At 39.0% G+C, this 27,541-nt stretch overlaps 2 protein-coding genes across 2 annotated transcripts; one reads left to right on the top strand and one right to left on the bottom strand.

Moving 5' to 3' along the window:
• Nucleotides 1-1,183: 1,183 nt before the first annotated feature.
• On the top strand, nucleotides 1,184-6,606 carry LOC114460299 (uncharacterized). Its single transcript, XM_028442232.1, has 6 exons — nucleotides 1,184-1,204; nucleotides 3,174-3,282; nucleotides 3,587-4,596; nucleotides 4,775-4,930; nucleotides 5,744-5,836; nucleotides 6,315-6,606. The coding sequence occupies exons 3-6, from the start codon at nucleotides 3,598-3,600 to the stop codon at nucleotides 6,573-6,575; spliced, it is 1,509 nt and encodes a 502-aa protein (XP_028298033.1). The 5' UTR covers nucleotides 1,184-1,204; nucleotides 3,174-3,282; nucleotides 3,587-3,597; the 3' UTR covers nucleotides 6,576-6,606.
• A 13,723-nt stretch (nucleotides 6,607-20,329) lies between these two features.
• Nucleotides 20,330-22,872, bottom strand: LOC114460301 (protein RoBo-1-like). Its single transcript, XM_028442234.1, has 5 exons — nucleotides 22,782-22,872; nucleotides 22,405-22,533; nucleotides 22,149-22,319; nucleotides 21,944-22,063; nucleotides 20,330-20,999 (listed from the first exon to the last, which is right to left on the bottom strand). Exons 1-5 carry the CDS (start codon nucleotides 22,831-22,833, stop codon nucleotides 20,749-20,751), a joined length of 723 nt encoding a protein of 240 aa, XP_028298035.1. The 5' UTR covers nucleotides 22,834-22,872; the 3' UTR covers nucleotides 20,330-20,748.
• Between the last annotated feature and the right edge of the window lie 4,669 nt (nucleotides 22,873-27,541).

Genomic DNA, 27,541 nt, shown 5'->3' on the forward strand with positions numbered 1-27,541 from the left:
AAATAAAGGAATAATACAAATGAAAATGAAGCCTATTAGATTAAATTCTGGTTCTATAATAAACAATGCAAAACTGCATAATAGTTCTTTTTCTTTTTAAAAGTGCAACTGAAAATGTATTTTGTGCCTTAACAATTGGACTTTAAAAAAAAAAAATGTCATATTTGTTTGGACCAGCAGAGGGCGCTGGTAACACAGTGGTCGGTTGGCATGCAGATATCTTGCAGTGAAGAAGAGAAGCTATGCTAGCAGACAGAGCTAATAGAAAAATTTGACTTTTACAGATATTCAAGTAATATTACAGATATTCTTTCGGTGCTAAAGGGGTAATGAATCATTTATGAACATGTTTAAGAGTAGAAGGCAGCCAGAAAGAAAGTATTAGCAGACTCCGCCCGCCGCCTACACTTGTGGATAGCGTCAAAAAAAGTACTGCGATTCAATTTTTAGAAAATCGATATCAACCGTGATACCTATGAATCGATTTTTAACTGCACTCAAAAAAGGCAAACTGGTGGGCTGTTACATTTACTAAAGTGTAACATGTATAATTAAAGCTATAATTTTATGTTTCCAAGATGAACATGATAAAATCATGATGAATGCATGAAATCTGACAACTCATTGAATTTATTAGATTCATTCATGTTGGCATAAAGTGAGGCAATTGCGTCCTAATGGTGGGCGGGAAAAGCAAAGCGCATATTGAACGAGAAGACCCTGCTCTCGCGATACTTTACAAGGAAACATGGGACGACGACCTCCTTTGCTGTGCACATGGAATTGGTAAGTAGAAATCTATTGTCATCCATCTTAATGCAAACGAAATACTATGCAGAAATAGCAGTAGTCCATCATTTATAGCGATATTTAGTCAAAATTATTTGTTTTTAAAAATATTGACAGTCGACCGTCTGACAAGGATCTAGACTGAGGCTAAAGTGGTTGCATGTGCGACAGTTTTTTTTTTTTTTTAATTTTGTGTTTCTTTTATTTTGTCTCTGTTTTGTCCACAGACAGTACAATATTTTTTTAAAAAAGGCGCATCTGTACGAGTGATCGAGAAGCTACTGAAGTTTATCAGATGTGCTTTGCACTGGAGGGTGCAATGTGGTCTCGATAAAAGTAACTGATACCACTTGGTGTGCGGCGCAGCGCACCTACGGGACACTCCTCTCAGGTGAGAGCTCAGAGCAACACACTGGTGAGTTCTTCCATGGAAATACAATATTCCTCATAGAGCGGTTTTACTCACAGATCTCTACCTAAATCAGAACCAGTGCTAGATTTAACCAGAGCTAAATGTTGTCTTTTTGTGCCTCAGTGCTGGGTCTGCAGTGCTTACAAGCCGCTAATGTTGCTAACTAGCCGCTAGCCGGCTAGTTAGCAACATTAGCGGCTTGGGCGTTTGTTAAGCCGCTTTACGCGTCCTTAGATCTCCGTTCAACCCGTGTCGAAAGTGCGGATGTCAAACTACAAACCAGTTTTTAAATCATGTTGATAGGCCAAATAGAAGTGGAGTTATGAGGGAAAATGTGCGTGTGTTTTTTTGGTGACATTTTCTTGAGCTGTCCGTGCAGGAAGAGCGCGTCTAAAACGAAAGCGAAAGTGTTGTGAAGCAAGAAGGCCATTGTCCAATCATCATGTCCACATATAGCGGTATTTTTGTTTTCAAGCGTCAGGTAAACAGAGACAGAGAAAGAGAGGGTGAGTTGAGAGATTTGAGATTATAGTGCTTATTACTGTGATTTGACTGTTTAGTTAGTGTGTAGTGAGTGACATTAGAGTGTAGTGTCTAGTTTATTGTTTTATATCAACACAATGAGGCAGAAATAATTTGCCTTTCCCTGTATTTGTGAATCATACTTTTTTGTAAATAGTTGTACAAAATCACCTGAGACATTGCTTCCATTTCACTGTAAATAGCTATATATAACTGTGTTTTTTGATTCATCTGTTTATAAGTTTTTGAAATATATAGTTTAGATTTGCTATATAGATTGCAAGCAATTAAAATGATTCGTTAAAAATGTTTGACTTTTATAGCAAAAAAAACTAACTTTTTCCCACTCAAATTTTAGTTTTCATAGTGGTTTTAGATCCACTGTGTAATACAGTATGCCGTATTAAAGAAAATACTTCAGTCATATTTGGGAGGTTCTCCTGAAAAAAATGATACCAAACATGCAAGGTTTATGGATTTCCATATATGAAATATAAAGATATGTATATAATATAATATATATATATATATATATATAAAGATAAAATCAAACACAATGAAAAAACAGCAAAAACATCTTAGACCCCAGAGGGTTAATTTATCTGCAAAACTAACCCAGCGACTAAAAAGTACTCAGAAAATGCAAATGATAGAGATATAGCATGTCCATATTGAACGAAATTTAGATGGAGCAAAAATAATCGAAATGCTGTGGTCTACGCAAATGGCAAAGTTGCTCTTGTCTACAAAACACACGTAAAGGGAAATCCACACAGTTGTACAAAAGCAAAAAGAGGCCAGTTAGTGATAAGTACTATTCATTAAATGAATACAGCTCAGGCAATGAGTAAATTGTGGACATGGACTGTTTTGTCTCTGATGAACAGTGCAATAAAAAAATAAAATTCATATGTTAGATTCTGTCAGCTATAACTTTTCTTTTAAAGGGAATTCGACTTTGCTCAAGGAAATGTAAACGAGTAAAGAAACTTAATTATTAATTAATCTGCTGTGTAAAAGTCTGTCTATAAAAAATGAGATGTAATAATGAGTAAATTTCCTCTTAATTTCTTGGAAACAGAATATCATATTTGAAAATATTTGATAACATGACTCAAAGTACAAGAAAAGCCATTTCATATTACAATGATACAAAACATTCAGAAACGGTGCTAGAAATATCAGTCACGAGAGCACTTTTATCATAATCATGTTATTTATGGCTCATTTACGTTTGAAATGCATACGGATACACATGAGACTTTTCTGTCTTGTTAACATGAAAACACTAATATCATTTTTAAAAGGTTATGTTTTGAACTCATGTCTGTTTATTGATCAATTCCTAGTCTGTCTGTGAGCTGTAGATCCACGTCTGTCAGTGATTACATGCTTTTTTTCATGGGCATTAATTGATATAATTATTAATTGTTCTCTCAATTTATTACAGCAACTTCTGACCACAAGAGTGTCCTGTCTGACCACGCCTGTATCTGCCATTCAACTGCATAAGTGCCTGCTCGAAAAATTCGTCGACCTGAAACAGTGAATTTCTTTAGGTGAGGAGATGTGGAACTGTAAGGAGTGTAACGTATCTCTATCCGGTAGATTTGAGCTACTAAAACATGAGACTACAGCACCGTCATAGGCAACATTACTTTGTGGGACATCTCAGAATGGTGACGTTAAAAAGACACATACATTTATAAGGTGGGGTAACCTTCAGAGGGAGAGAGAGAGAACATATGAGGGATTGATGAGAGATAATGCATAATAGATTAGTCTTTTGTCCTTATTGCTGTTAAAATTCAGATGTACTCTTGTTTAAACTTACAATATTCTTTTTCCATATTCTTTACACAGTCTGTTGTGTAATGGCTGCTCCGGTGAAGCTCAGAATTATACTAGGAGACAACAATTCCCAGAGATTGATTCTTCCAGATGGGATTCCAGAGTCTGTCAATGAACTCGCACAGCAAATTAAGAGACAGTGTGGAATAGAAGGGGTTTTCAGGCTTCAATTCATGGATGCAGAATTTGGGAATGAATTCAGCAACTTGCTGTCAATATCGGATGTCCAGGACAAAGGTACCATTAAGGTCATCTATATTTCAGATGCCCAACCTGGTGGCTCCACACCCCCTCCCTTCGCACCACCTCCTTCCTTAGCTTCATCGTCGTCCTGCTCTCCAAATGACTCCTCCGTTTCATCTGGTAGCTCTTTTGATACAGACATACTATCTTCTCCCGAGTCCACCTCCTCAAGATTGACTGCATGGCCAGTGGTCTTCCAAGTTCCCAGGTTCTCCTATGATGCTGAGCTACAGCTGGACAGGGCCAATGCTGCTTTCAAAGCAACCGGAACTTTGTTCAATCCTGATGTGAAACTAAAATCTGCCATTCTTAATGGCTTAGCTGAAAAGATCATTCAGTACAAAGTGTACCTCTCTGACTCAAAGTTTGATGACGTGGCAGAAGCTCTTATGTCAAAGCATCCATGTTTGAAAGAGCCAGGTTCTGTCTCTGGATATGGCGGCTGGAAGGCAAGCTTGAAATATAAACTCGCTAACTACAGAACAAAGCTCAGGGGGCTTGGGTGCCGTGAAGTTACATTGAATTCCCTAAAACAAAAGCCTGAAGGCAAAGTCAGTCCTGCCTATGGTGTTAAGAGGCCAAAAAAAGCAGAAGTGAATTATTGCCCAGCCTATACAACTGATGAAACAGCAGAGACGCTAGAAGTGATAAGAGTGGCCCTCCTGTCAGAAGTACAGAAAAGAAATAATGACGGGAAGGGAAGAGAAGAGGTAGTACGAGAGGCACCCATGATTGCAGATTTCAAGACAAGGTGGCCGGCTCTCTTCCATGTGCGTGAGGTAAGAATGAATGTTTGACGGAATAAACTGATACTAATTTAATACACAGTGCTACATTAGAGAAATGCAAAACTCCTTAAGAGTAAGAAGATGTACTGCCATATCAAATGTAACATTGATCTCAAAATAGGCAGAGTTGAGTCCTGTTTACCATTGTTTTTTTTTTTTATTGTTGTAGGTGAGTTCCGAATTCAAGAGAATCACAACAACGCATCTGCAGTCAAAGTTCTTTGCTGAGCTGGATGCTCACTCTGCAAATCTGCTCAAGGTGTATGCCAAGAAAGGTGGTGTTCAAGGGAGAAAAATCAAGAACATCATGGTACCCATAACCCAGGTATGGAAAAAACAAAACTGTTCAACCTGTACTGCTGTCATATTTTTAAACTGAACCTCTTAACTCCCACTTAAACCGAGCACATTATCTCTTGTTCAGCTTTACCCAAATCTAAAAGCTTCTCTACTGGAGCTTACAACCTTATTGACTTTAAAAACTGATCTGAGACTTTGTCTCGCAATATCGTCACGTTTTCATCATATTATTGGTGTTTTTGTAGCTTTTTAATGCATTTTGCTGCGTTCTCATTTTCACTTGTCTCATTTGTCTTTGTTGCTTTTTCATATACATTTTGGACGCTTTTTTGTTGCTCCTTTGTCGCCTGTTTTGCTGCATTTTCATCCTCATTTACGTCTCTTTTTTGTAGCTATTTTGCCACTTTTTTTGATGAAGCTTTGGGTCAAATCAAACTGGAGAACATGTGCTTAGTTAAAGTAGGGGTTACGATTTAACTGAAAGCCTGACCATTGTGGAAATGGCTAATGTTATAAAAGTAAAGGACATGCTCAAATCAATTCCTGTACACTTTCATAAATTTAACTGAAGAGGGTAGATTTACAAGAAAAGAAGCTTCAGTTTGAAATTGTGCAAATAATCTTTTATGAAAAGGTCAGACTATTCATGACGGGTTCACAATCCTTTGGAGAACCACTGTATTCACTACTACTCTAATCTCTAAATGGCTTCAAAGTTGTGACTTCCTGTGAAACTAGTTAAAAGTTGTCTAAACTTTGTAAAAACCTTCTCTGCTAGAAGGTTGAGATGGTTTTCCTAACTTTTGTTTTGCATTTCCTCTCTGATCTGAATACTTAGACGGACAGCATTGACGTCAGACGAGAATGCGTCCTCAAAGGTCTTTGTGTCTACTTGAATGAAGATCCGGAGAAGCTGGTTAAGGAATACACGGTATGTTTATCTTTTATGTTTGCTGAGATTTTGATCATTTGGTATGAATGGGGTTTCCTCTGGGTTCCAATCAGCTGTAAAATTTGGAAAGATAAGGTCTTAAAAACCTCTTTGAAATCTACCTACTTGCCAACTGCATTGCATTTCTAAACAAATCACTTAACTTACAAATTGATACCTGCACATAAGAAAAATGTGTTTGGCCAACTGGAATGATCGGTGTATCATTGCTCAAAATGTATTTTGTAATCCTACATTGACACACCCCGTCTCTTGTAATCTTGTAAGTAAGTACATAAGTGCTTTATTTTTCATTGTGCAACAAAATTGTGTCCAGGTGTTAGTTATTCTTTAACTCCTTCTGTCTCTTCCTTCCAATCACTGAACTTCATGTCACAGAGACATGAAGTTAAAGAGATCCATGTCTGGACGGCTAATGAAGGAGCTTTGTTAATGTTTTTGTTTTGTTTTTTGTCAGACGGCTGACGAAAACATTGGAACGGCCATGGCAGAGACGGTCTTTGGAATCTTTGTCATGCGACATGAAGGAGCACAGCCTGGTGATGACCCTGAGGATGTTGGAATCATTCTGGAGGGGGTGGAAGTACTCGATGGGTTGGTAAATGTGCCTTTTGCTGTGAAGGAGTCCCTGACACAGATTGTCAAAACCTCTTACCTCTTACTCTTTTGTCACAATTTTGTTGCTGTTATGAGCTTTCCAGCTTTTAGATTTGGGTAATGCCAAACTGGAGACAATGTGCTTGGTTCAGGTGGGGGTTAAGAAGTACTTTTATTTTTCTTAGTTACATTGGAACTGGTTTTTTACTGTAAATCCCCTAAATGTGGTATGAACATGTTCTTCTGTTAACCTGTGTTTCAGTAAGTTCAACAGCACATACAGGTGCAAAAAATGTTGCATTATTGTTTATTTGGAGAAAAAAAGTTTTGTGGCAGCATCTACATGTTATGATTTTTTCCTTTATAGCACTAGGTGCTATAATTCATTCTCTTGGCACTTAAAAAAAAAAGAAAAAAAAAAAGCGGTGTATGCTGTATTACACCAGATTGTCATTTAAAAAAAGTTTTAACAATTTTTGTTCTGTGGCAAGCAACTGTTCGTGTAAAACTTTGCACTTTTGACAAAATACATTTTTATGGCAATATCTACTATTTGTCTTTTCTTTCTACCCATGACACCAAGCAGTCTGTAGTCTTTGTTGATACTATTCACTGCAAACCTTTAAGTGTTTACACTTGAATTGCATTCTTTAACTTACCTTAATTAAATCATGGAAAGTATTTCCATGTGATTTAATGGCTTTTTTTCAGCATTAACCATTTCTGTTGGGCTAACTTATTTTACTTGGGTTGGATCAACTTAAGATAGTTTTGTAATTTCACTACTGTCAAATTAGTGGATCTAATACTATTATATTGAGTCAGTTCTAGCCCTAAGAATCAAGTTAAATCAACCCTAATGAATTAATTGATCCAACACATCTAAATTAAGTAGGTCCCAAACCTAGAAAATAAGTTAAATCAACCCTAATATATAGTGTTGAACCAAGTCAAGTGCATCAAGTTGGACTAACAAAATTGCTTAATGCTGAAAGAAAGCCATTTAATTATGTGGAAATACTTTCCATGATTTTTTTATGTTCATTCAAAGAGTTGTTTTTTTGAGTGTGCCTTACGATTACGATTGGCTTTAAGGAGCAACTTCTAAGCTTTGATAAACTGGTGGACTTTAGTCTCCTAGAGCAAATATTAGTAGAGTTACAGTTATTTAAATTAACATGTTCTCCTCGATGCGTTCAGGGTTTCTGTAAAACGCAGACATTTTCATTAATTTGCAAAATATTCCTGGACAGCCTGGACAAGATGTGAAAAGAGGACATGTTTAGGTAAAACCAGACATATGGTCACCGTATAATATATGTTTGTTCAAGTAGTTGACAATATGGCTAAATGCTAAGCTTAGTGCTAGCTCAGCACTAGCTTGATTATTGTAAAGTGAACTCAATGGGGATGAAATCAGTATGTATGTTAAAAAAATACACTGGGAGCAGAACATATGGTCAAACATCGCCTTTTCAAAATAAAAGCATCTCTTCTTGCTTTCCATCATTTTATTTTTTTAACTTTTGTAAATAGGACTCTTGTTTTGAAGTTAACAGGAAGTTTAGTCAGTAGCACAATGAAGGGTTTCTGAAAATTTGTGAATTTGTGAAAATGAAATATGTCTACGTGAGTTTTATGGATCAAATGAGCACATGTTGATATTTTACTTGGTCACTTTCTCACTTCAAATGTTTTCAGAACTTTCAAAGTAAAGGTGAGCTTTATGTTTTTAACACTTCAGTGGGAACGCTCATCATCCTAATCATACTTACAGTAAATAGTAAACCAGGGGTCACCAACACGGGGCCCGAGGGCACCAGGTAGCCCGGATGGACCATGTGAGGGGTCCTCAGGAGCTCTAGTCACCAATGAGCTCCAACTAAAATATGTTTTACTTTCCAGGAACTCACACAGATAATTACATATGAAAGATGTAGTTAGTATATAATAAAGTGAAATACTGCTGCACATGATAACGTTTTAGATTTACTGTTTGGGTTGTGATATGTGTATATACAGTATATGATATGAAGATATGTTTCTTTACAAAACAAGGTGGATTTTATGATGAGTTAAAATTTCTTTGTTGGTAGCTAGAAAAATAAGAACATGATGATTTTTATGAAATGTAATGAAATTAAACAATTGCTTAAATTACAAAAAAATATTGTTGCATGTTGAAACTTCAACCTTTCCTAACAGTTTAAGTTACTGATAGTAACTAGTTGACTAGGACTAGTTGAAGGTTGAAGTGCTACACTTTTTAAAGCTAGCTATTAGCTAACAGCTAGCTAATATTATGTACAACTCTTTCTCTTGTACTTAGTGTTTTGTAGATTTATCAATTAATCATGTTTTATTTGGTGTATTTGAGAGTTTTAGGCCTTGTCTACACGTAGCCAAGTATTTTTATAAATGTATATCCACTCTCCTCCATTTAAAAAAAGTCCACATATGATTGTTTGTTTTTAAAAAATCCATCCACACCAAACCGCATAAATGTGCTGTTCACAAGTCAATGGAGTCACTCTCTGTTGTTGGAAGCTTTATTTATGGGGGGCCCAAGTGCTCCGTTATAGCTTTGCCCACCTGCCTAACAATGTTTGAGACCTGGTCTATATAGGAGGCCTGTCTGGTGTGAGCCCAGCCCGTCCATACAGCGGCCACCGGAGAGGGTAGATGGCGCAGACGAAGCGCGCCTAACAGCACGGCCTGAAACCCACCCCGCGGCACCTCTCAAACCACACCAACTGAGCACGTTTCCCCCCCCACACTCCCCAGGCTAAGTAGGGCCACGAGCAGCCTGCCCCGCCGCAACAGGGAGCGACCACGCAGCAGAGAAACCTGCGCCCACACCAGCACAGGCCCGCATGGCCCACAATACAACATCGTCCACAGGGAGGTGACCCCGGCCCCACTGAGGGGGCCAAGCACCCCGTCAGCCACAGACTGACAAGCAGGCGAACCAAAGCACCCCCAACCGGACACCGCTACCCCACACCAGTGCCGCCAGCACAATCCCCATGACGTTTGTAAACTTGTAAACTCTGGTTATTAGTGTCCACACTCAAACGCAAAGCTGGCGTTTTCCTCAAATCTACACTTTGGTCAGAGTTTTTATAAAACCTGGTTTTTCATGATAAAAAAGTGTCTATGATAGGATGATTGGGCAAATCAGAGAAAAATATCTCTGTTTTAATTGATACCCTGCTACGTTTGGAGAGGGCCTTAGTGGCTTAAATGTGACAATTCAACAGATAAGACTTAAAATCATTGCTAAACTATTTAGTGTTAGCAAGAATGCAACGTAGTGTGCATCATAGGACGAGGTGTGTGATTAATGTGCTGCTGCTTCCACTTGGTGCAAACCTACACCTGTTTCCATTTTATTACATTGATCCATGAGAGATCAATAAAGGTAAGAGAACAGTTCCAGATAAGTAGAGGAGACACACTGAGACCTTTGGGAGAACCACTCCAACTATACATACGTATTAATGTGTAGATGCTTTCCTACACTATACATCCCACAGGCATCACTAATCAATAGTTCACATCACACAAAGGAAACAAAGCACATCTAAGAGGTAGATCACTCTATGTGGAAGGAGTAGAAAGTAGAGGCTACGTCTAGTTATTATTGTAATACTAATTAATAACTAACATTATTTAGTTTTAACTTTGTTGCTTTATTCATGTTCATCACTTTTAGACAACATTGTGTACATAGTGTTATTATAAAATAAAACGTTTCACAAATAAAACAAAAGGGCTTGAAAAGACAAATATCCTGCAATGGGGCCTCCCCTAGGGTCCCGCTGGGTGGGTGTGTGGAAGCGGCCTGTGGCTTCTGGCCTGGCTGATCCGTGTCAGGAGTGGCTGGTCTGCTGGCTGGGTGCTGGGGTTGGGGTGCCTCGGGGGTTGGTCTTTGGGTTGGGCCTCTCGGGGAACGCTCTCCTACCGTCTGCTCTGGAGCTGGCCGCGGTGCGGTTTGGTGCCGCGCTGCCTTAGGCGGGGTAGGGCTTGGCTGCTGTCATTGCTTTATCTGGGAGTGTGTGGTCCTGCTGGATGGTGGGTGATGCTTGGGCTGGGGGGCTCTCCATGGGCGGGGCTGGCTTGCTGGCCGGGCCGATCTTGGCAAGGGTCGTCCGGGGCAGGGTGCGTAGACTGCGCCCTTGCATGCCTGCGGGTGCAGCGTGGGGTGGCCCCTGCTTGGGTGGTGCTGCCTTGGGGCTGTGTGTGCCGCATACAGTTAAGACGGTCGAGCTGGGCACTTGGGGGGGATCCCTGACTTTCACCATAACTAAGGCTCAATGCGCTGGCGGGATCGATAAGGGGGTGATCTGGGGGTCTCGGCCGGAGTGCTTGGGAGCCGATGGGGCGACTTGCAGCATCCCCTTGGTGCACCGGGTGGCTGAGTATGTGGCCGTCGTCCTTGGGCAGGCTGTTGCCGGTGCTGCTTCTGTTCCGGTTTCTTCCGGCCTGAGGTCCGATCCCTGCTGGCTCTGGGCCTGCCGGCGGGGTTCAGGGGGGGTCCTCGGCTCTTTGGGGCTTTCTCATGTGTGTGGGGGGTGGTGGCTGCCTTTTGGCCTTGGATCTCGGGGGCGTCTGGGGGACTGTTTGGTCGTGGGGGAGTGGCCTGAGGCTCCTTGGCCACCACTCTTTGTGTTGGCCTGGCTGCATCTTGGGTCCAGGGCAGCACTTGGGTTTGCAGAAGCAGTTCTTACATATACATTGGTTACGATGCACTGACATACCTTAGGATGTTGGATAAACTCGTACTGGGCTTAACTTTAGACACGTTGATCCCAAATACCTGCTTTAGGTATTACCACTCACTCCTTCCCTCTGTCCACAGCCACCACCATTATAGCTAAGCTTCACACTGGTCACCAGACTGGCTGAACTTATTACACAATAAGGACAATATACACATCTCACTATCACTATAAAGCAGTCAACTCTCTCCACTCTTTCCATTTCCTTCCCTGAGTCTCTCTTCCCTGTTTCCTTCCCCCTCACCACTGCCCTCTCTTTTTATATTCTCCCTTTAATAAAGTGTTTCTTACCCTTCCTTAGGGAGGGCTGATGATGGTCACATCGCGACCGTGGCTCAGGTGGTAGAGGGTCGTCTTCTGATCGAGAGGTTGGGGGTTCGATCCCAGTACCTGACTATGTGTCGAAGTGTCCTTGGGCAAGACACTGAACCCTAAGTTGCTCCCAGTGGTCGACTAGTGCCTTGCATGGCAGTCCTGTCCCACTGGTGTGTGAATGTGAGAGTGATTGGATGAATGAGCTGATATGTAAAGCGCTTTGAGACTGTTTCAGTGGTGATAAAGCTCTATATAAATCAAGTCCATTTACCATTTACCGTTTATCACAATTATGCAATACAATAAATTCATTTATTTAATTGGCAATAACAAAACATGCATTGCTGTCTTTAAAAGATTACACTTCTTGTAGCGTTAACCTTTAACAGCATGTGCAGACAATTAAAAAAAAACAGATGAGACAAATAGCCCAGGTGTTCTCATCCTCTGGGTAAGAATGCCATATGCCTTCAAGAATCAGAATATTTTTATATAATTTTGAGCTTATTTCTGCTTATTTTTATCCTTTTCACTTTCCAGTAGTGTTGTGTTCAAGACCGCACTATCCGAGACCAAGACTTGCCCGAGACCAGAATGCACCGAGACCAAGACAAGACCAAGACTTTCGGGAGCCGAGACCGAGTCAAGACCAAGACCAAGACCAAGACCATAAACATTTTTTTTTTCAATTTAAAAAAATATATAAATAAATAAAATTATGACAAGGTTCAACAGTTAAATAACATTCTCTCTTTAATTTTAGTTTATTTTAAATACATTTGATGGACAAAAAAGGTGCCTGCAAAAAATTAACTAAAATATTAAAACTACTACTGATAAATTCATAATTATTCTACATATTTGAAAACAAGATTTTTATGTCAGCTAAATGTACAGCAAGTGTTTAAAAGCATTTCTGCCAAGAAATAATGATTCTTGATTCTGATTCTTTCAGTTGTGCAGGTTTAACAGGTCACAGATTTCACAAGATATTTTTTTAGCTTGAAAAAGCCTTTAAACAGGTTATTTTATTAATTCACTTAGTTGATATAGTTTAATTTGGTTACTGTAATGTAACTAGGATATTCAATTAACAAAGATTTCCAACTGTAACTGTAAAAGTGAAACTTTCTGAAATAAAACTACAAACAAGTTGTCATCAGTGTAAAAAACATAGATCTACAGGTAGATGTGAAACTAAATAAAACAAACTCAAACCCTGGAAAAGTCATGTGACAAATCAATCAATATTTTCTATTGAGAATTATCATTATTCTGGATACAGTGGAAACAGAAACTATAAAAAATAATTATATTGTGAACCTGTTTATATTGTGGGGAACATATTATATACATAAATGTAATTAGAGTCTAAAGACACAAAAAAAAACACCACTTTAAAAATAAAATAGACTAATATAAGACCTCTTTACAGTTATTTGACTCATTCTGGGCTAGTGCAACTCTGTGGCGATGACGCGCTGGTGACGACATAAACCAAGATGGCGGCGGCCTGGACTACAGCTGATATTATGTAATAAAGCTTTAAAAGACATGGATATAATGAAAAGAGTGGATGGACAGATGCATAAACATGCGGACTTTCACACGGACACACATAAACTTATTAAACACACACAGACCTCAGTAAACGGAACAGGCTTCACCGCTCGGCTAGCACTAGGACCCAGAAGCAGAGTCAGTGCGTCCCCTATCCAGCCTTCACAGGCTGTAATATCATCAGTTTATCATTTTACCAGTTATTAGAGCTACTGTCTTTACCAGGGAGATAATATTTATTACTGGTGATTGTTTTCTGGAGTTTTACTGGGATTTTAACCGGTGATTAGTTCATATCTCCTTTGCGCTCCGCGGTCCAAACTGACACCGTAGCCACACACGTATGAGTGTGTCACACACGTCACTCAGTCACATTAAGGAAGGTTGTGGTCATTATACAGGGTGGATTAAATAATGAATAAAGGATTGTTTTATCCCGTTCTTCTCCGTGTTTTTATCACATTATAAAAAAGTTTAAAAATAGCAGGAATTAGTGCTGGTCTCTAACGGTCTTGACGGAAAATTCCGAGTCCGGGACAAGACCGAGTCAAAATGTTTCAGAGTCCGAGACGAGACCGAGACCTTTAAAATTTGGTCTCGAGACCAAGACCGGTCTTGACCACCACAACACTACTTTCCAGAAATATTCAGCACTTACAGTATAAACCCTTTCCACCACTTTTCCACCTAATGTCACATATGTTGACCCATTATTGTCACTTTAAACCTCTTTTCACCATATTTTATGCTTATTTCAACAATTTATCATGCCCATTATTTGCCATTTTAAACTAATTGTTTCATTATTGACACTTAGAACCCTTTTCCTTTTTCCGTCTGTTTTTGTCCACCTTAATTTGCAAATTTTAACCAAATTTCTGTGGTTTTTAAAATCCCATTTCACCACCTTTACAACCATTTTTAGTCACTTTGAACCCCTTTATTCCCCCTTATAGATGGTCCTCACTCCACATGACTGTTCTTCAATGCACACAAATAATTGTCTTTACTGTTCTCTAACATTATAGACATGCAGTGTATTTCTGTATATAACTCCATCATGCAGTAGTGCAGCTTTCTCTCTGACAGGTGATCTGTAATGACTGCAGATACCTGTGAGGAAGCGTCTCCAGTTATAGCAGCGATCATCCTTCTTCCTGTCAGCGTGTCTTGTTGCCCATTGCTCCGTCCGTCCTCCACCATCACACTCAGCACTGGTTCCCCGCAAGGCTGCGTCTTGAGCCCTCTACTGTACGCCCTGTACACCTATGACTGCTCTTCAACTCACCCAACCAACCGCATTATTAAATATGCGGACGACACCACTGTGGTGGGACTCATCCTAGGCGAGGATGAGACAGCGTACAGGGCCGAGGTAGAGGAACTATCACGCTGGTGCTCAGCAAACAACCTGACCCTGAATATCCAGAAAACAAAAGAACTGATCATGGACTTCAGGAAGATCTGACAGGACCACACCCCCCTCCTCATAAATGGAGAACAGGTGGAGACTGTCACCACCTTCAGGTTTCTGGGCACCCACATCTCTGCTGACCACTCCTGGACTGACAACATCAGGGCCCTAGTCAAGAAGGCTCAGCAGCGGCTACACTTCCTGCGTGTCCTCAGGAAGAACCATCTGGACACGAAGCTGCTGTTGGCCTTTTATCACTCCTCTGTGGAGAGCGTGCTGACATACTGTCTGGGTGTGTGGTACGCAGGCTCAACAGTCAAGGACAGGAAGGCAGTGCAGAGGGTCATTAACACTGCCCAAAAAATCATCGGCTGCCCTCTGCCCAGCCTAGAAAACATCGCCACATCCTGCTGCCTCAGGAGAACCAAGGCCATCACAGGAGACCCCTTACACCCTGCTCACCCCCTGTTCGACCTGCTGCCCTCTGGAAGACGCTACAGGTCAACAAAATCTCACACATGCAGACTGACAAACAGCTTCTCCCCTGGGCATACGGACTGCAAACACCCATGGATACACACACACACACTCATTCAGGAACAATCTCCCATAACCCCCCCTCCCCCCCCCCCCACACACACACACACACACCACACACACACACACTTTAGCACTAAACACTAGCACTTTAAACTGTTATTTATCCTGTAAATTATTCACCGATGTCTCGTTTTAAAAGTTTTATGCCGTACGTTGGTTTTTTATCATCTTTGTACATATTCAATGCCTTGTTGTTGTTTTCGCTCCTGTCTTTTAATTCTATGCTCTGTGGTGTACTGTAGCTCTATGCGAGCATCTCTCAAATTTCACTGTACCACCAAGTACCGTGACAATAAAAGACTATTCTCTATTCTGCGTCTCATTTCTCTGCAGAATTATGATCCATACACTTATTCCTGATACACCCTGATTGATCGGCTTTGCAGATAACTAATAAATTGGTCCTTCAAGGTTGTGCTTCACTAAGAGTGTGAACTGTGCTAATGCAGCTCAAACACTCCTGACACCACACATTCACAGCTCAGTGTATTTAAAAGTGTCTCATTAGTTTAGACTTCAGCACCAGGCTTTAGTCAGGTTCCAAATGGATGCATTTCAACTTGTTTATTACCCAACACGTAAAACTAGCTTTTCCAGCTTTGTTCCAGTCACTTTCATTTTCCTTTTACCTACAGCAGTGGTTCTCAACCTTTATATCCCACGACCCCCAAAATAAAGGTCCCAGAGTCCCACTGTAGCTGAAGGTGGTTGAACACAGACATGAACATTGAAGAACAGTCATGTGGAGACAGGACCATCTATAAGGGGGAATAAAGGGGTCGATTTTTGGGGTCCATCCATAAAGTCAGAAAAATGATGGTCTATTGTTCTATGAATCTGTGATAACCACATTTATTTATTCATCTGAATAATATCCACTGTTATCCAGGAACGTTTATTATTATTATTATAGTCATCTTAAAGATGGAAATCATGGTTTTAATCACTAATAAAATGGTTCAAAGTGAACAAAAATGGTGTAAAAGGTGGTGAAATAGGATTTTAAAAACAACAGATCTGCAAATTAAAGTGGACAAAAACAAAAATAATGAACATAACAAATAATGAATGTGGTTAAATTAGCAAAAATAAGCATGAAATATGGTGAAAAGAGATTAAAAGTTTCAATAATGGGTCAATATACTGTATGTGACATTAGGTGGAAAAGTGGTGGAAAGCATTTATAAGTACTGAAAATGTTTTTTTTTAAAGTGGAAAACATGTGTAGAAAAAGGATTAGAATTAGAAGTGTCAGAAATGGGAGTAATGTAGCATAAATGCATTAAAAGGAGCAAAAATATGGCAAGAAAAGTGATGAAAAATTGCTTAAAATATGTCAAGTTAGTGTAGTTGCATAAAAAATATTAAAAAAAAAATTTTTGGTTTCTTGAAGGAACCTGGTGACCCCACATTGGGTCCTGACCCCAAGGTTGCAAACCCTTTAACTACACAAATCATCTTTGTAACATTAACTGTCAACGGTGTAGAAACCAGTAATTACAGTGAAACACATATTACACACATTAATGTTCCTCTGGGGTTAATTTGACCCCAAGCTGTTTTATCTGTGTAAAACATCTGTATGTGTGTGACCGTACATCTCCACACCTGCAGAGTTGATACTTTTGAGTTGATATATAACGGGGGTGGGGCTAAACAACAATATTCATCTACCTGCCAAGCTTGTCCCGATGGTGGAGCAGGTCAAGGTAAATCATTTTCTGGAGGCAAATATCTCTGGGGTCAGATTGACCCTAAGGGTACAATATGTTGGTCATATTTGAGGATAATAGGAGGGTTAATGTGGATTTCTGTGGATAAGTGTCATGTTTAAATGGAAGTGCAGAGAACAAGGAGAAATTGTTTTAAAACAAAAAATCAGATGAATCTAAAAATCTATATTTACACTGTGTAGAAGAAAGACCAAACCAAACGCTAACGGACTGACTCACATGCTGCTTCATCACATTTTCTGCCACTTTTTAAAGGAACGCTTGGACACAGAGAAGTTTATGGATCATCCTCCTGTTCCAGAGTGGGAACACCTTGGTGGAGACAGGAAGGAGGAGGGTACAGGACACATGGGCCACATACAGAGACAAAAAATGATGATTATTACCAAGCGAAGAACCAAAACAGAGGCTAATATTTAAGCTAACTGGATTAGCATCCCCACCATGGCTGGAACTAACAACCATCCAAACTAAACGCTCAACCAAACCCTTTAAGTTAAAGTTTAAGTTTTGACAATACGGACACAATCCACAGATTGTGACTTAATTATTTACCAGAAAAGGAGAATTTTTTCCAGTTGTGTAGAATATTTGTACACCATGCAAATAGTATAAAGTCTATTTGTCTGTTTATATTACGAGATCAACAGATGAAATGTGTTTATTACAGGATTTGATTAAACTTTTTAAATCTCCTAGATGAATAAAAATGAAGCCAAAGGCAAAGGTTTTGTCGTCAGGTGGAAGTGGAACATGAGAATACTGTAAATGTTAACATTTGTTGCTACTTACAGTATATTCCTCAGATTCCTCTCTGGTCTTTTGAGAGAGCAGACGTGTTTTTCACTCGCTCCGATAAGACGACCTTGGACACCCTGAGAAAAGAAAACTTGGGCCCAAGACGAAAAGAAAAATGGTTAAAAAACAGCCTGCAGGCCCTTCAGAACCCGATCCGGGTTTGGAAGAGGTCAAGGAGATGATAAGAAACCTCAAAGACGATCTTTCTGCACGGATCACAGCCGAGATAAAGCCGTTGGAAAAGACGCTGGAAAAATCACTGGAAAACCTTCAAAATGAAGCAAAGGTACTGAAAGAAAAGAATGAAAGAAATGCTGAAGAGATAAAATTGTTGAACACGAGGGTTGAACAGTTGGAACAAAAGGAAAGAGAGAAAGATGTCATCATCACAGGCTTAAAGATAAAACCCAGGAGCTACGCGAGTGACGAAGAAACAAAATCGATTGAACAACAGGTCATTGACTACCTGGAGTCGAAGGACATTGTCCTGAACCCTGACAACATCAACTCCTGCCATCTCCTGCCAAAGAGAAATGATACCAGAGCTGTAAAAATTACCTTTACGAATGTCAAATTTAAAGGAGAACTACTGAAGCAAGGCAAGAAACTGAAGGAAACAAAGGTTTTCATAAATGAAAACTTGACTAAACAAAACGCAAGCATCGCATGGAAGGCACGCCAAATAAAAAAAGGAGGAAAAATTCTAAAGACGTGGACGAGAAACTGCAGGATTTATATCACACCACTGGGAGAAGAGAATGGAAAACCAATCTTTATCAAAACGATGGAAGACCTGGGAAAATACGAAGGATCCACCTAAACAACAACATTACTGATGGTAATCACGGACATGGACCCAGATCTATATAAATACTGGAAACAAAACTCAGACTGTGATTATTTTACTGACACTGAATTCAATGTGAAAACCAAGAGTTAAAAAGGTCTGTCATTTATTCATTTAAATTGCTAGGTGGTGGGGTGATTAAGGATTGCATTACTGCCTTGCTTATGAACTAAGACATGGTGGTGTGTTTATACAAGAAAGGGTCAAATATAGCAGTGGAAAACACAACACTGCCAAGGGAGCTGACAACAGCTGGAATGGCCTTGATGTGGAGACAAAACAAGATGAACTTTTTTTTGAACCGGAGGCTGATACGAGCAGCAATGGAGAGGAGGAGGAATGAAAAAAAAAAAAGAAGGCACTGACTACAGATGAGAATAAATCCTACACAAAAAAGGACTGTTCAGAACAACTTAAGAATGTTTGACCAGAGAGACATGTAAACCCATGTAAATTTTTGATGTACAAAACAGGGAACGGGACCTGAATAAGCAAATTGCTTCTCTCGTCTCCTTTTTCGGCATGTACAAAAAAAAAAAAAAAAAAATTAATGTAACCAATTGAATGTAACCATGTCGGAAATAAACTGAATAAATAAATAAAATAAATAAATAAATATTATAACACATGGTTAATGTGATGCTGGCTTGTTGATGGATGAATAAAACAGTTTTAATCTGTATTCAGGGAATTTTCATGGTGTATATTTTTCTTAAGATACTTATTTCTACTTTTTAGAGTTAATAGTATTTTTGACACCTAAATGTTTTTCTCAGTGATTCCTCTGACTGCAGCTCAGCTTCAGGACACGCGACACAAAGTCTGTCTTTGATCCAACGCTGGGTTGTTTTTTTTTTACTGTCAGACACTTTATTAATAATCAGAATGAGTTCCTTTTGGTAAATGTTAGATTCATTTATTAGAGTCTATTCTTATTAGCTTCTGGCTCTCAAATTAAACATCATTTAATTAATGGATGTTTTTAATTTTCATAGCAAAGCTGTAGCTACTGTGACATTCATCAAGGTAAAAAAATAAATAAATATGATGTTTTTATTATTTTATTGTTTCATATTTGTATTAGTTTGTGCTTCACCATCCAGCCCAGCTGGCACAATGAAAACAAACAAACACTAAAACCATTACAGTCGACATGTCTAGAATGATAAAATAAAGTTATATAGCACATGTGTCAACCTCAAGGCCCGGGGGCCAAATCTGGCCCTTTAAACCATCCATTTTGGTCCGTAGGAGTAAGTTAAAAAGACAGAAAAAACATAATTTATTGTCTAAATTACCAAATCATTCAGTTGTAATATTGTAATAAATATAATAAAACTCCACAAAATTTGGAGGATCACAATTTTACCCATGTTTTTATCACATGACTGCAGTTATTTTAAATCTCAAATTGTTAAAATATTGTATGTCATTTAGTTAATGATCAAATTATTTTACATAATTTCCCCAAATTAAATAAAAATGTGCAGGGATGATATCTGTCACTTATTACCTGGATATTTTTGGTGCCTCACATACTTTATGTATCATTTATACGTTGTGTAAAGTACAAACATGGGGACATTAATGTTCTCTCTAACGCTAAAATAAAGGTCTCCTAATTGCTGTGTAACCGTAGCTTAAACTGGTGTTTGAATATTATCAGATGAACTTGCAGAATAGTCTAAAATACATCACAGCTGCTATTAATGATAAGTACCTGCACCACCTGATAACACAGTTTAAACAGCAGATTAAACCAAACACTAAGTTTGAACAAAAACACACTTGAACACAGATTGTTTGCTGATAGTTTTATTTCACCTCTTTAATGATTGTTCCCATGCAGAAAGCATTTTAAGAAAGCATTAGAAACTCAGCCCTGCTACCTTTACTAAAAGAGTCACATTTAGAAGTTAGAAGTCATCAAAGCTCCTTTGAAAGAAGCTTTGATCTTCATTAATTCATCATCTAATAACATCACTAAAAGCAAAACATCACATGAGTTGGTTAACAAATGTATTCAACCACCGACTATTTTTTTTGTTTAGGAGATTAGCCAAATGACAGAAACAAAGATATTTACCAATGCTGTGATTTAAGCTCACAGTGGGTGGTGGTCTGATAAGTTTGTTAAGATCTCTATGTTTGATGTAGGATCCACTAAAGATTCACCCAGACTTTAATCAACCTTTTAATGGTTTTGTCAGCAAGACAAAGAAACTGGTTTTACGTGGTGGGAGTAGTTATCCCTTTCTATCACAGGGTGGAAGGGTTGGTTCAGGAGTGGTTTCAACTGGAACACACTTTGGTTCAGCAGTTGTTGGTTCAGCAGTTGTTGGTTCAGCAATTGTTGGTTCAGCAGTTGTTGGTTCAGGTGCAGGTTTTGCTTTCTCACACACAGCTGGAAAACTGAGGGCACCAGCGAAGCCTTTAACAGGCTTGTTGGGGTGACAGAAGTTTTTAGTTGCACACCCACTCTGATGAGTTCCATTTCCTGCCAAAGACAAAGTCAAAGAGTCAAACTTTTAAACCTCCTGCAAATAGAATCAATACATGGTTGTTTCACAGAGAGGTCTGTGATGCTATTACTCAGCAGGGCTTTGTAATATGAGTGTTAAAGTGACACCAACCATCCCATGAAAGCTCTTTAGATGATCACTCTAAAGCTGAATAATAAATAGTTACTACTTCCAATCAGAAATGTCTTTAGAGTCAATTACATCCACATTTAGCCTCAAACACATGTAATGTTCCTTTAAGAGGGGGTGTGGCCATTTTGGAGATTTCAGCCAATCAGCGTTCACATATCGTGCGATCACTTCAGGACTACTCTTAGTATTCAGGCTCCTATAGAGAGATTGTTATGATAATAATAATTTCACTCTGAGCTTGTAGTGCTTAGTTAGGAGTCACTAATTCATTGGACGTAATGACGTTATTCCTAAAAATACCAGGAATATCACAGGGGACAGATTCTACTGTTGGACTTACCAGGAAAGGAGGAATGGTACTTCTTACTACAACTTACTACAGATCCACACATGACTTCAGCTGAACAAGGAAGACACCTTCAAACAGGAAGTCTATGCTACCATGGCAACCATGGTAACCTCATCAAACCAGTCTGAGTTAGTGAATGGAGCACTTCCTGATAGTTTGTCCAACACGTCCACCTCCACAAGCCTGAGTTTAAGAGCTTTTTATTGTACCTGCAGCTTCTACATCAGTAGAAAAGATCACAGAGAACAGACTTTCAGCTGATCTGTCTTTGGACTTTAGGTTGAGGATCCCTTTAAAGTTTGATGATATTTATATATTTCTTACAGTTTGATGTCCTTTAGAAACTACCAACAAATCTTTGACACAGGATTCTCCAACAATGGGCCATGAGAAGGTTCAAAGTTCACAGCAGTGGGAGAAGAATGGAAACACACTTACTGATTGCTCGCACGCAGTGAGTTTGATTTCCAATGCATTCCTTGACTTTGCATTCCTTTGGGTTTATAGTGTTGCTGCAGAAAAGGCACGTCAACCCATTTCCTGATGGTATCTTAGGGTCTGAAAAGAACAGCATAACACACCAGTGTAAACTACCCACAGAGTATGGAGCAGCATTAGTTTGATTGTGTTTCAAAGGTCTTACGGGGTTGAGGTTTTTTGTTGCAGAGATGGGACTTGCAGCACTTAACGGTCGCCACAAACACCTGATAACCCAAGCCGATGGACATGGTCTCTGTTTTTTCACTCTTTGGACAGTATGAAGGTGACGTACAGGACCTGTAGTAGGATTTATTCTGATGTCCATGTGTGACTTCTGTAAGGTATAAAGTGGATTAGCATGCAAAGCCAAGCCGGTCACTGTTTGTCTATCAAAGGAAATGAAGAGAAGCAAACAGTACCGATAACAGAGGCGCTCATGCAGACCTGTCCTTCACTACAATACTGTTGTTTTTTGCAGTATTTCTCTGTACAAGTGAAACACTTGAACTTTTTGAACTTTTCGGTCTTTTCTTTTTTAGCTTCAATGTCTGTGGAAAAGGAAGCATTAGATGTGCATTAGTACAGTGTGAAAGACTACATTATCAATCAATACATTCACGGCAAACAGTTGTTGGTGCAAAAACAGAATCAGTTCTTCTACTTTCTCTCAGTTTTTCTAACATGTTTATTTTTAATCATTAGCATCATCAGTTCTAAGTGGATACCAGAACATTTTAAATATAATATCAGACATTGTGACATGAACTAAATGTGATTGAGTGGAGGATGTTGTTACCTGTGCAGAAAAGCAGCACAAGGACGCTCAGGCAGAGGATTCTGATCATCATGATGAACAGGTTGGTGCTGAGGTTTGGTTCTTCTAGAGATTGATGTTCAGCTGGTTGATCTCCACTGTTACCTCTGTGTTTTATATCATTCAGGTGACCTCACAGTTTGGGTGTCACCTCTCTTTGGGTTTTTGGGGATTTGACAATTAATCTCCCTCCCATCATTACCTTATTGTACCAACTAATCCGACCACGCCACTGTGATGTTATGTTTCTTTGTTGTTGTTTTTACCATTAATGGTCAAATGTTTCATAAGATACAGAATGGACAGACATGAGGACCAGAGAAAGTTAGAACCTAAATGTTAATAAATGTTTATTTAGATGAGTGTGAGATGTCAGTCCATTTGCTGCTGTATCAAAGAGCATCTTTAGACAGTCTATCACTCATTTATAATCTAGTCTATCTGTCACTGTTTGTGACTCTTACTGTACCTCATTTATATCCATCAAACAAATAGTGGTGTCCCCCCAACCAGATAGAAAACTTCTGGTCCATATCTGGCCCACACCTGACACATTCATGCTGCCCACATGAAATGATGGCACTTACTGTAGGTGCTCCACTCCAGAACTTGGCCACAACCAAGCCATCACAACTCCAGATGTCACCAAGATCAGACCAAATAATTATGGTACCTTAAAATGGGACACTTTTGGCTCACATCCAGATTAGTTGCTGCTAACTTTCCATAAAAAGCCAAAACTGGCCCAAATTTGTTCCAAGATAACTGGTCTACATTTGCAGCATCACATGTGGGCCACTTTAGGCTCACATCCTCTTTGTAGTAGCCAGAAGAATGCCAAAAGTGTGGGATAGTTGCTGAATGTGGCCCACATCTGTATGCTATCTGAGATATCAATTTTTGGTTCAGTTTTTTCCCATCTGGCCCGGCCACCCTGAAGAGAACTCATTCTAGCCGTTTGGACTCGTAGTAGAGTTCTTGGGTCATTTCTCAAAGCTCATGACCATAGGTGAGGGTTGGAACGTGGATGGACCAGTACTTGGAGGTGCTGATCCTCATCTCAGCAGCTTCACATTCAGCTCAGAACCATCCCAGAAGGAGCTGAAGATCTTTGTTCAACCAGATCAAGAGAAAAACATGGTCCACAAAGAGCAGAAAGGTTATCGTTCATGGAGGTCACTTTGATTCTAGTGAGCAGCCTCTTTGGTTCTAGTATCCCCATCTATAGATAATATCTAGGAAGTAAAAACATATTCTCCCATCTATACTCCTTACACGTCCACCACTTGTAAATAAATACTGAAAAAGATAAAGCACATTTTTAATGTGAAAAGACCTTCACCGTTGACAAACAATGGTTTATTTAATAAAATTATTGCAGTTTGTGGATCAGCCACAGTTAAAATCTTATACTATAAGTTACAGGAAAGGTCATTATTTAGTTTTGGGGATCCGCCCGTTACTTTTTCTCATGAATTATCCTGTAAGGAAACAGATTTACAATCAAATAGAATAATCAATGTATTCATTGTGTGTGTGTTAAAAAGCTTTATTGGTCTTGGACACACCCACACACACACACACACACACACCAGGACACAAACACACTGGGCCTCAGGCGTTAAAGGTTTAAACCAACAATGGTCAGTGTGTTCTTCCTTTGGGGCGTTTTCACTCACTCCTGCTGCTGTTTGACAGTTTCATAAATAACTTTGTTTCTTTTTTCAGACAAAGATGTTAGGAGCAGGTTTTACTTCATATGTTTAAATGTTGTTTGCAGTCTTCCTCAGAGGTGGTGATTACTGCTACGTTGTCCTATTCTATGATGTGTTTTGTTGTTTGCAGTGATCTGATATTGTTGATTTGAAATGTTCCTGTTTTGCCTTTTCTTTTCCTGTCCTTGTGAGTCGTCCTCCTCTCCTTCTTAAATACATTGTTTAGTGTTTATTTTGTCTTTGTGTTAAACATTCTCTCTATTGTTCTATGTCTGTGTGTTGACCTTCACATCACCTTCAGCCTAATAAACAACATTCAGGAACAAACGTAGCTTCAGAGCAGGTTCGTTATATAGGCAATATAGGCAAATGCTAAGTGCGCCATAAGTCCAGGGGCGCCAAAATGTTTTAATGACATTAAAATTAATATTTCACAAAATGTAAATGTCAATAAGAAACATTTTAGTCATAAATATTTAAATTAAAATTTAATATTTGATGATTTAAACCATCACTAGAAACACTTTTAATGTATCGTTCTTTTTGTAGTAAAGTTACAGTTTGCACTAAAGTTTTAAAGCTGCAGTTATTTAAGTTTAATTATTGTTTGGTTTGTTTGGCTTTTTATATTTATCTTGTTTTTATGTGTTATGACTTACTTTAATAATATTAATAACCTCTTACTAAGATGTATATTTACATTTGCTTTTATTTAGTTGTTTGTGTTGTTTTATGTGTATGTGAAATTATTTTATTAAAATTAAAAAAAAAATGTCAAAAGTAATTTCTCTGATTTTTTTCTTGTTACGTAAATCATCTTTGTGTGTCTGGTGATGACCACTATGCAAGTGTTTTATTCTGATAATATTATTATAACAATAATGTAAATATCAATTACTTGGTATAAAACTACACCACATAAAGGAGCGTTAAAAGAAAATCTCACCAACAGTGGATATTATTCATATAAATAAATAAATGTGGTTATCACAGATTCATAGAACAATGGACCATCATTTTACTGACTTCATGGATGGACCCCAAAAATCTCTCCTCTTTATTCCCCCTTATAGATGGTCCTGTCTCCATATAACTGTTCTTCAATGTTCATGTCTGTGTTCAACCACCTTCAGCAACAGTGGGGGTCCCCACTCTATGGGACCTTTATTTTGGGGGTCACAGGCTGTGGTTGAGAAGCACTGGTTTAGAGGAAATAAAATATGAGGGTTAAATGTGATGCAGTAGTTCTGTTTATCAGCTTCAGGATGTCAGTGTGTCTTCGATAATAACCAATGCTTTATTTTGAAACTCTACATTGTAGCGTTTCCTGTTTAGCTTTAACCACCTGTTGTGTTACTGTGTGTGTGTGTGTGTTCCTGTGTGTGTGTGACTGTGTGTGTGTTACTGTGTGTGTTACTGTGTGTGTGTTACTGGGTGTGTTACTGTGTAAGTGTGTTACTGTGTGTGTGTGTGTTACTGTGTGTGTGTGTGTTACTGTGTGTGTGTGTGTAACTGTGTGTGTTACTGTGTGTGTGTGTAACTGTGTGTGTTACTGTGTGTGTTACTGTGTAAGTGTGTTACTGTGTGTGTGTGTGTGTGTGTGTGTGTGTGTGTGTGTGTGTGTGTGTGTGTGTGTGTGTGTGTGTGTGTGTTACTGTGTGTAACTGTGTGTGTTACTGGATGTGTTACTGTGTAGGTGTGTTACTGTGTGTGTGTAACTGTGTGTGTTACTGTGTGTGTGCGTGTGTGTTACTGTGTGTGTAGATTTGGTCTTTTCTTTTGGTTTAATGATTGACCATCTAGGTATTGAAGACTTACAAATAAGCGACCATTGCTGTATCATATTTAATCTGTCAATCACACTGGTACAGACTACTTCTAATGTGAAAAAGCAGAGACACATTCTTAATGAAGCAGCAATCAGTGGGTTTTCTGCCTCTTTCGATCCAACTACATTTGCTAGTTGTGATGATGTTGACACTTTTATGACAAACTTCAATAGCCATTGTCTGTCTGTTTTGGACACAGTAGCACCAGCTAAAAATACTCCAGGCTCTAATAAGAAACCTTGTCCGTGGATGAATGAAGCCATTTTTAGCTTTAGGAGAAGCTGCTGGAAAGTGGAACGGTTGTAGAAAACCACTAAACTAGAGGTGTACAGACTCCATTTAAAAGAAAAGGAGCTAATGGAGCTAAATGAATTAATAAAGCATGCCCGTTCTGCTTATTTTACTAATCTTGTTTTGCAAAATAAGAGAAACCCCAAGGTTTTGTTCAATACTATTGAAAATCTTGTTGCACCCTCACCGTCCCATGTGCCTGTACACACACAGGAGGACTGTAAAAAAAATTTAAATTTCTTTGTAAATAAAGTACAAGATATCAGGGCTAGCATCACTCCTCCCTTGGTTAGCTTGTGCAGTGCATCAGCCCCTGTGAGCTCATGGTCCTCCTTCACTCCTGTCAGCCTACAGGATGTTCAGATTTTAGTAGGAAAGATGAAACCCTCATCGAGCTCTGTAGACATTGTTCCTACTTCTCTGCTTTTATTTGTTTTTGATGTTGTTGGTCCTTGGGAGGTAAAATTGATAAACCTCTCACTTTTATCTGGCTCGGTCACCAGCTTTTTTAAACATGTGATAATAAATCCCATTCTTAAAAAACCCAATCTTGATCCGGGGGAGCCTATAAACTACCGGCCCATATCTAAGCTTCCCTTCATGTCTAAAATCATGGAGAAAATGGTTGCTAAGCAGCTAACCTCATACATGGAACAGCATGATATTTATGATAAATATCAGTCTGGTTTTAGATCAATCCACTGAAACTGCTCTTCTGAAAGTTTCTAGTGACGTGATGATGGCCGCTGACTCTGGTCGTTACACAGTTTTAGTTTTACTTGATCTGACAGCTGCCTTTGATACAGTAGATCACAGTATACTGGTTGATTGACTCAAATCTGAGATGGGTTTTCTGGTACTGTTCTCCAGTGGTTTACCTCTTACATTAATGGAAGAACCTTTAATG

Source organism: Gouania willdenowi, unplaced genomic scaffold, assembly GCF_900634775.1.
Source record: "Gouania willdenowi unplaced genomic scaffold, fGouWil2.1 scaffold_420_arrow_ctg1, whole genome shotgun sequence".
In the NCBI taxonomy this organism is placed as follows: domain Eukaryota; kingdom Metazoa; phylum Chordata; class Actinopteri; order Blenniiformes; family Gobiesocidae; genus Gouania; species Gouania willdenowi.

Coding starts and splice junctions, on each gene's coding strand:
- LOC114460299 (XM_028442232.1), top strand. CDS start 3,598: ATGGCTGCTCCGGTGAAGCTCAGAATTATACTAGGAGACAACAATTCC. Junction 4,597..4,774: donor CTCTCTTCCATGTGCGTGAG/GTAAGAATGAAT, acceptor TTATTGTTGTAG/GTGAGTTCCGAATTCAAGAG. Junction 5,837..6,314: donor AGCTGGTTAAGGAATACACG/GTATGTTTATCT, acceptor GTTTTTTGTCAG/ACGGCTGACGAAAACATTGG.
- LOC114460301 (XM_028442234.1), bottom strand. CDS start 22,833: ATGATGATCAGAATCCTCTGCCTGAGCGTCCTTGTGCTGCTTTTCTGC. Junction 22,320..22,404: donor CATGAGCGCCTCTGTTATCG/GTACTGTTTGCT, acceptor TATACCTTACAG/AAGTCACACATGGACATCAG. Junction 22,064..22,148: donor CAACAAAAAACCTCAACCCC/GTAAGACCTTTG, acceptor TGTTCTTTTCAG/ACCCTAAGATACCATCAGGA.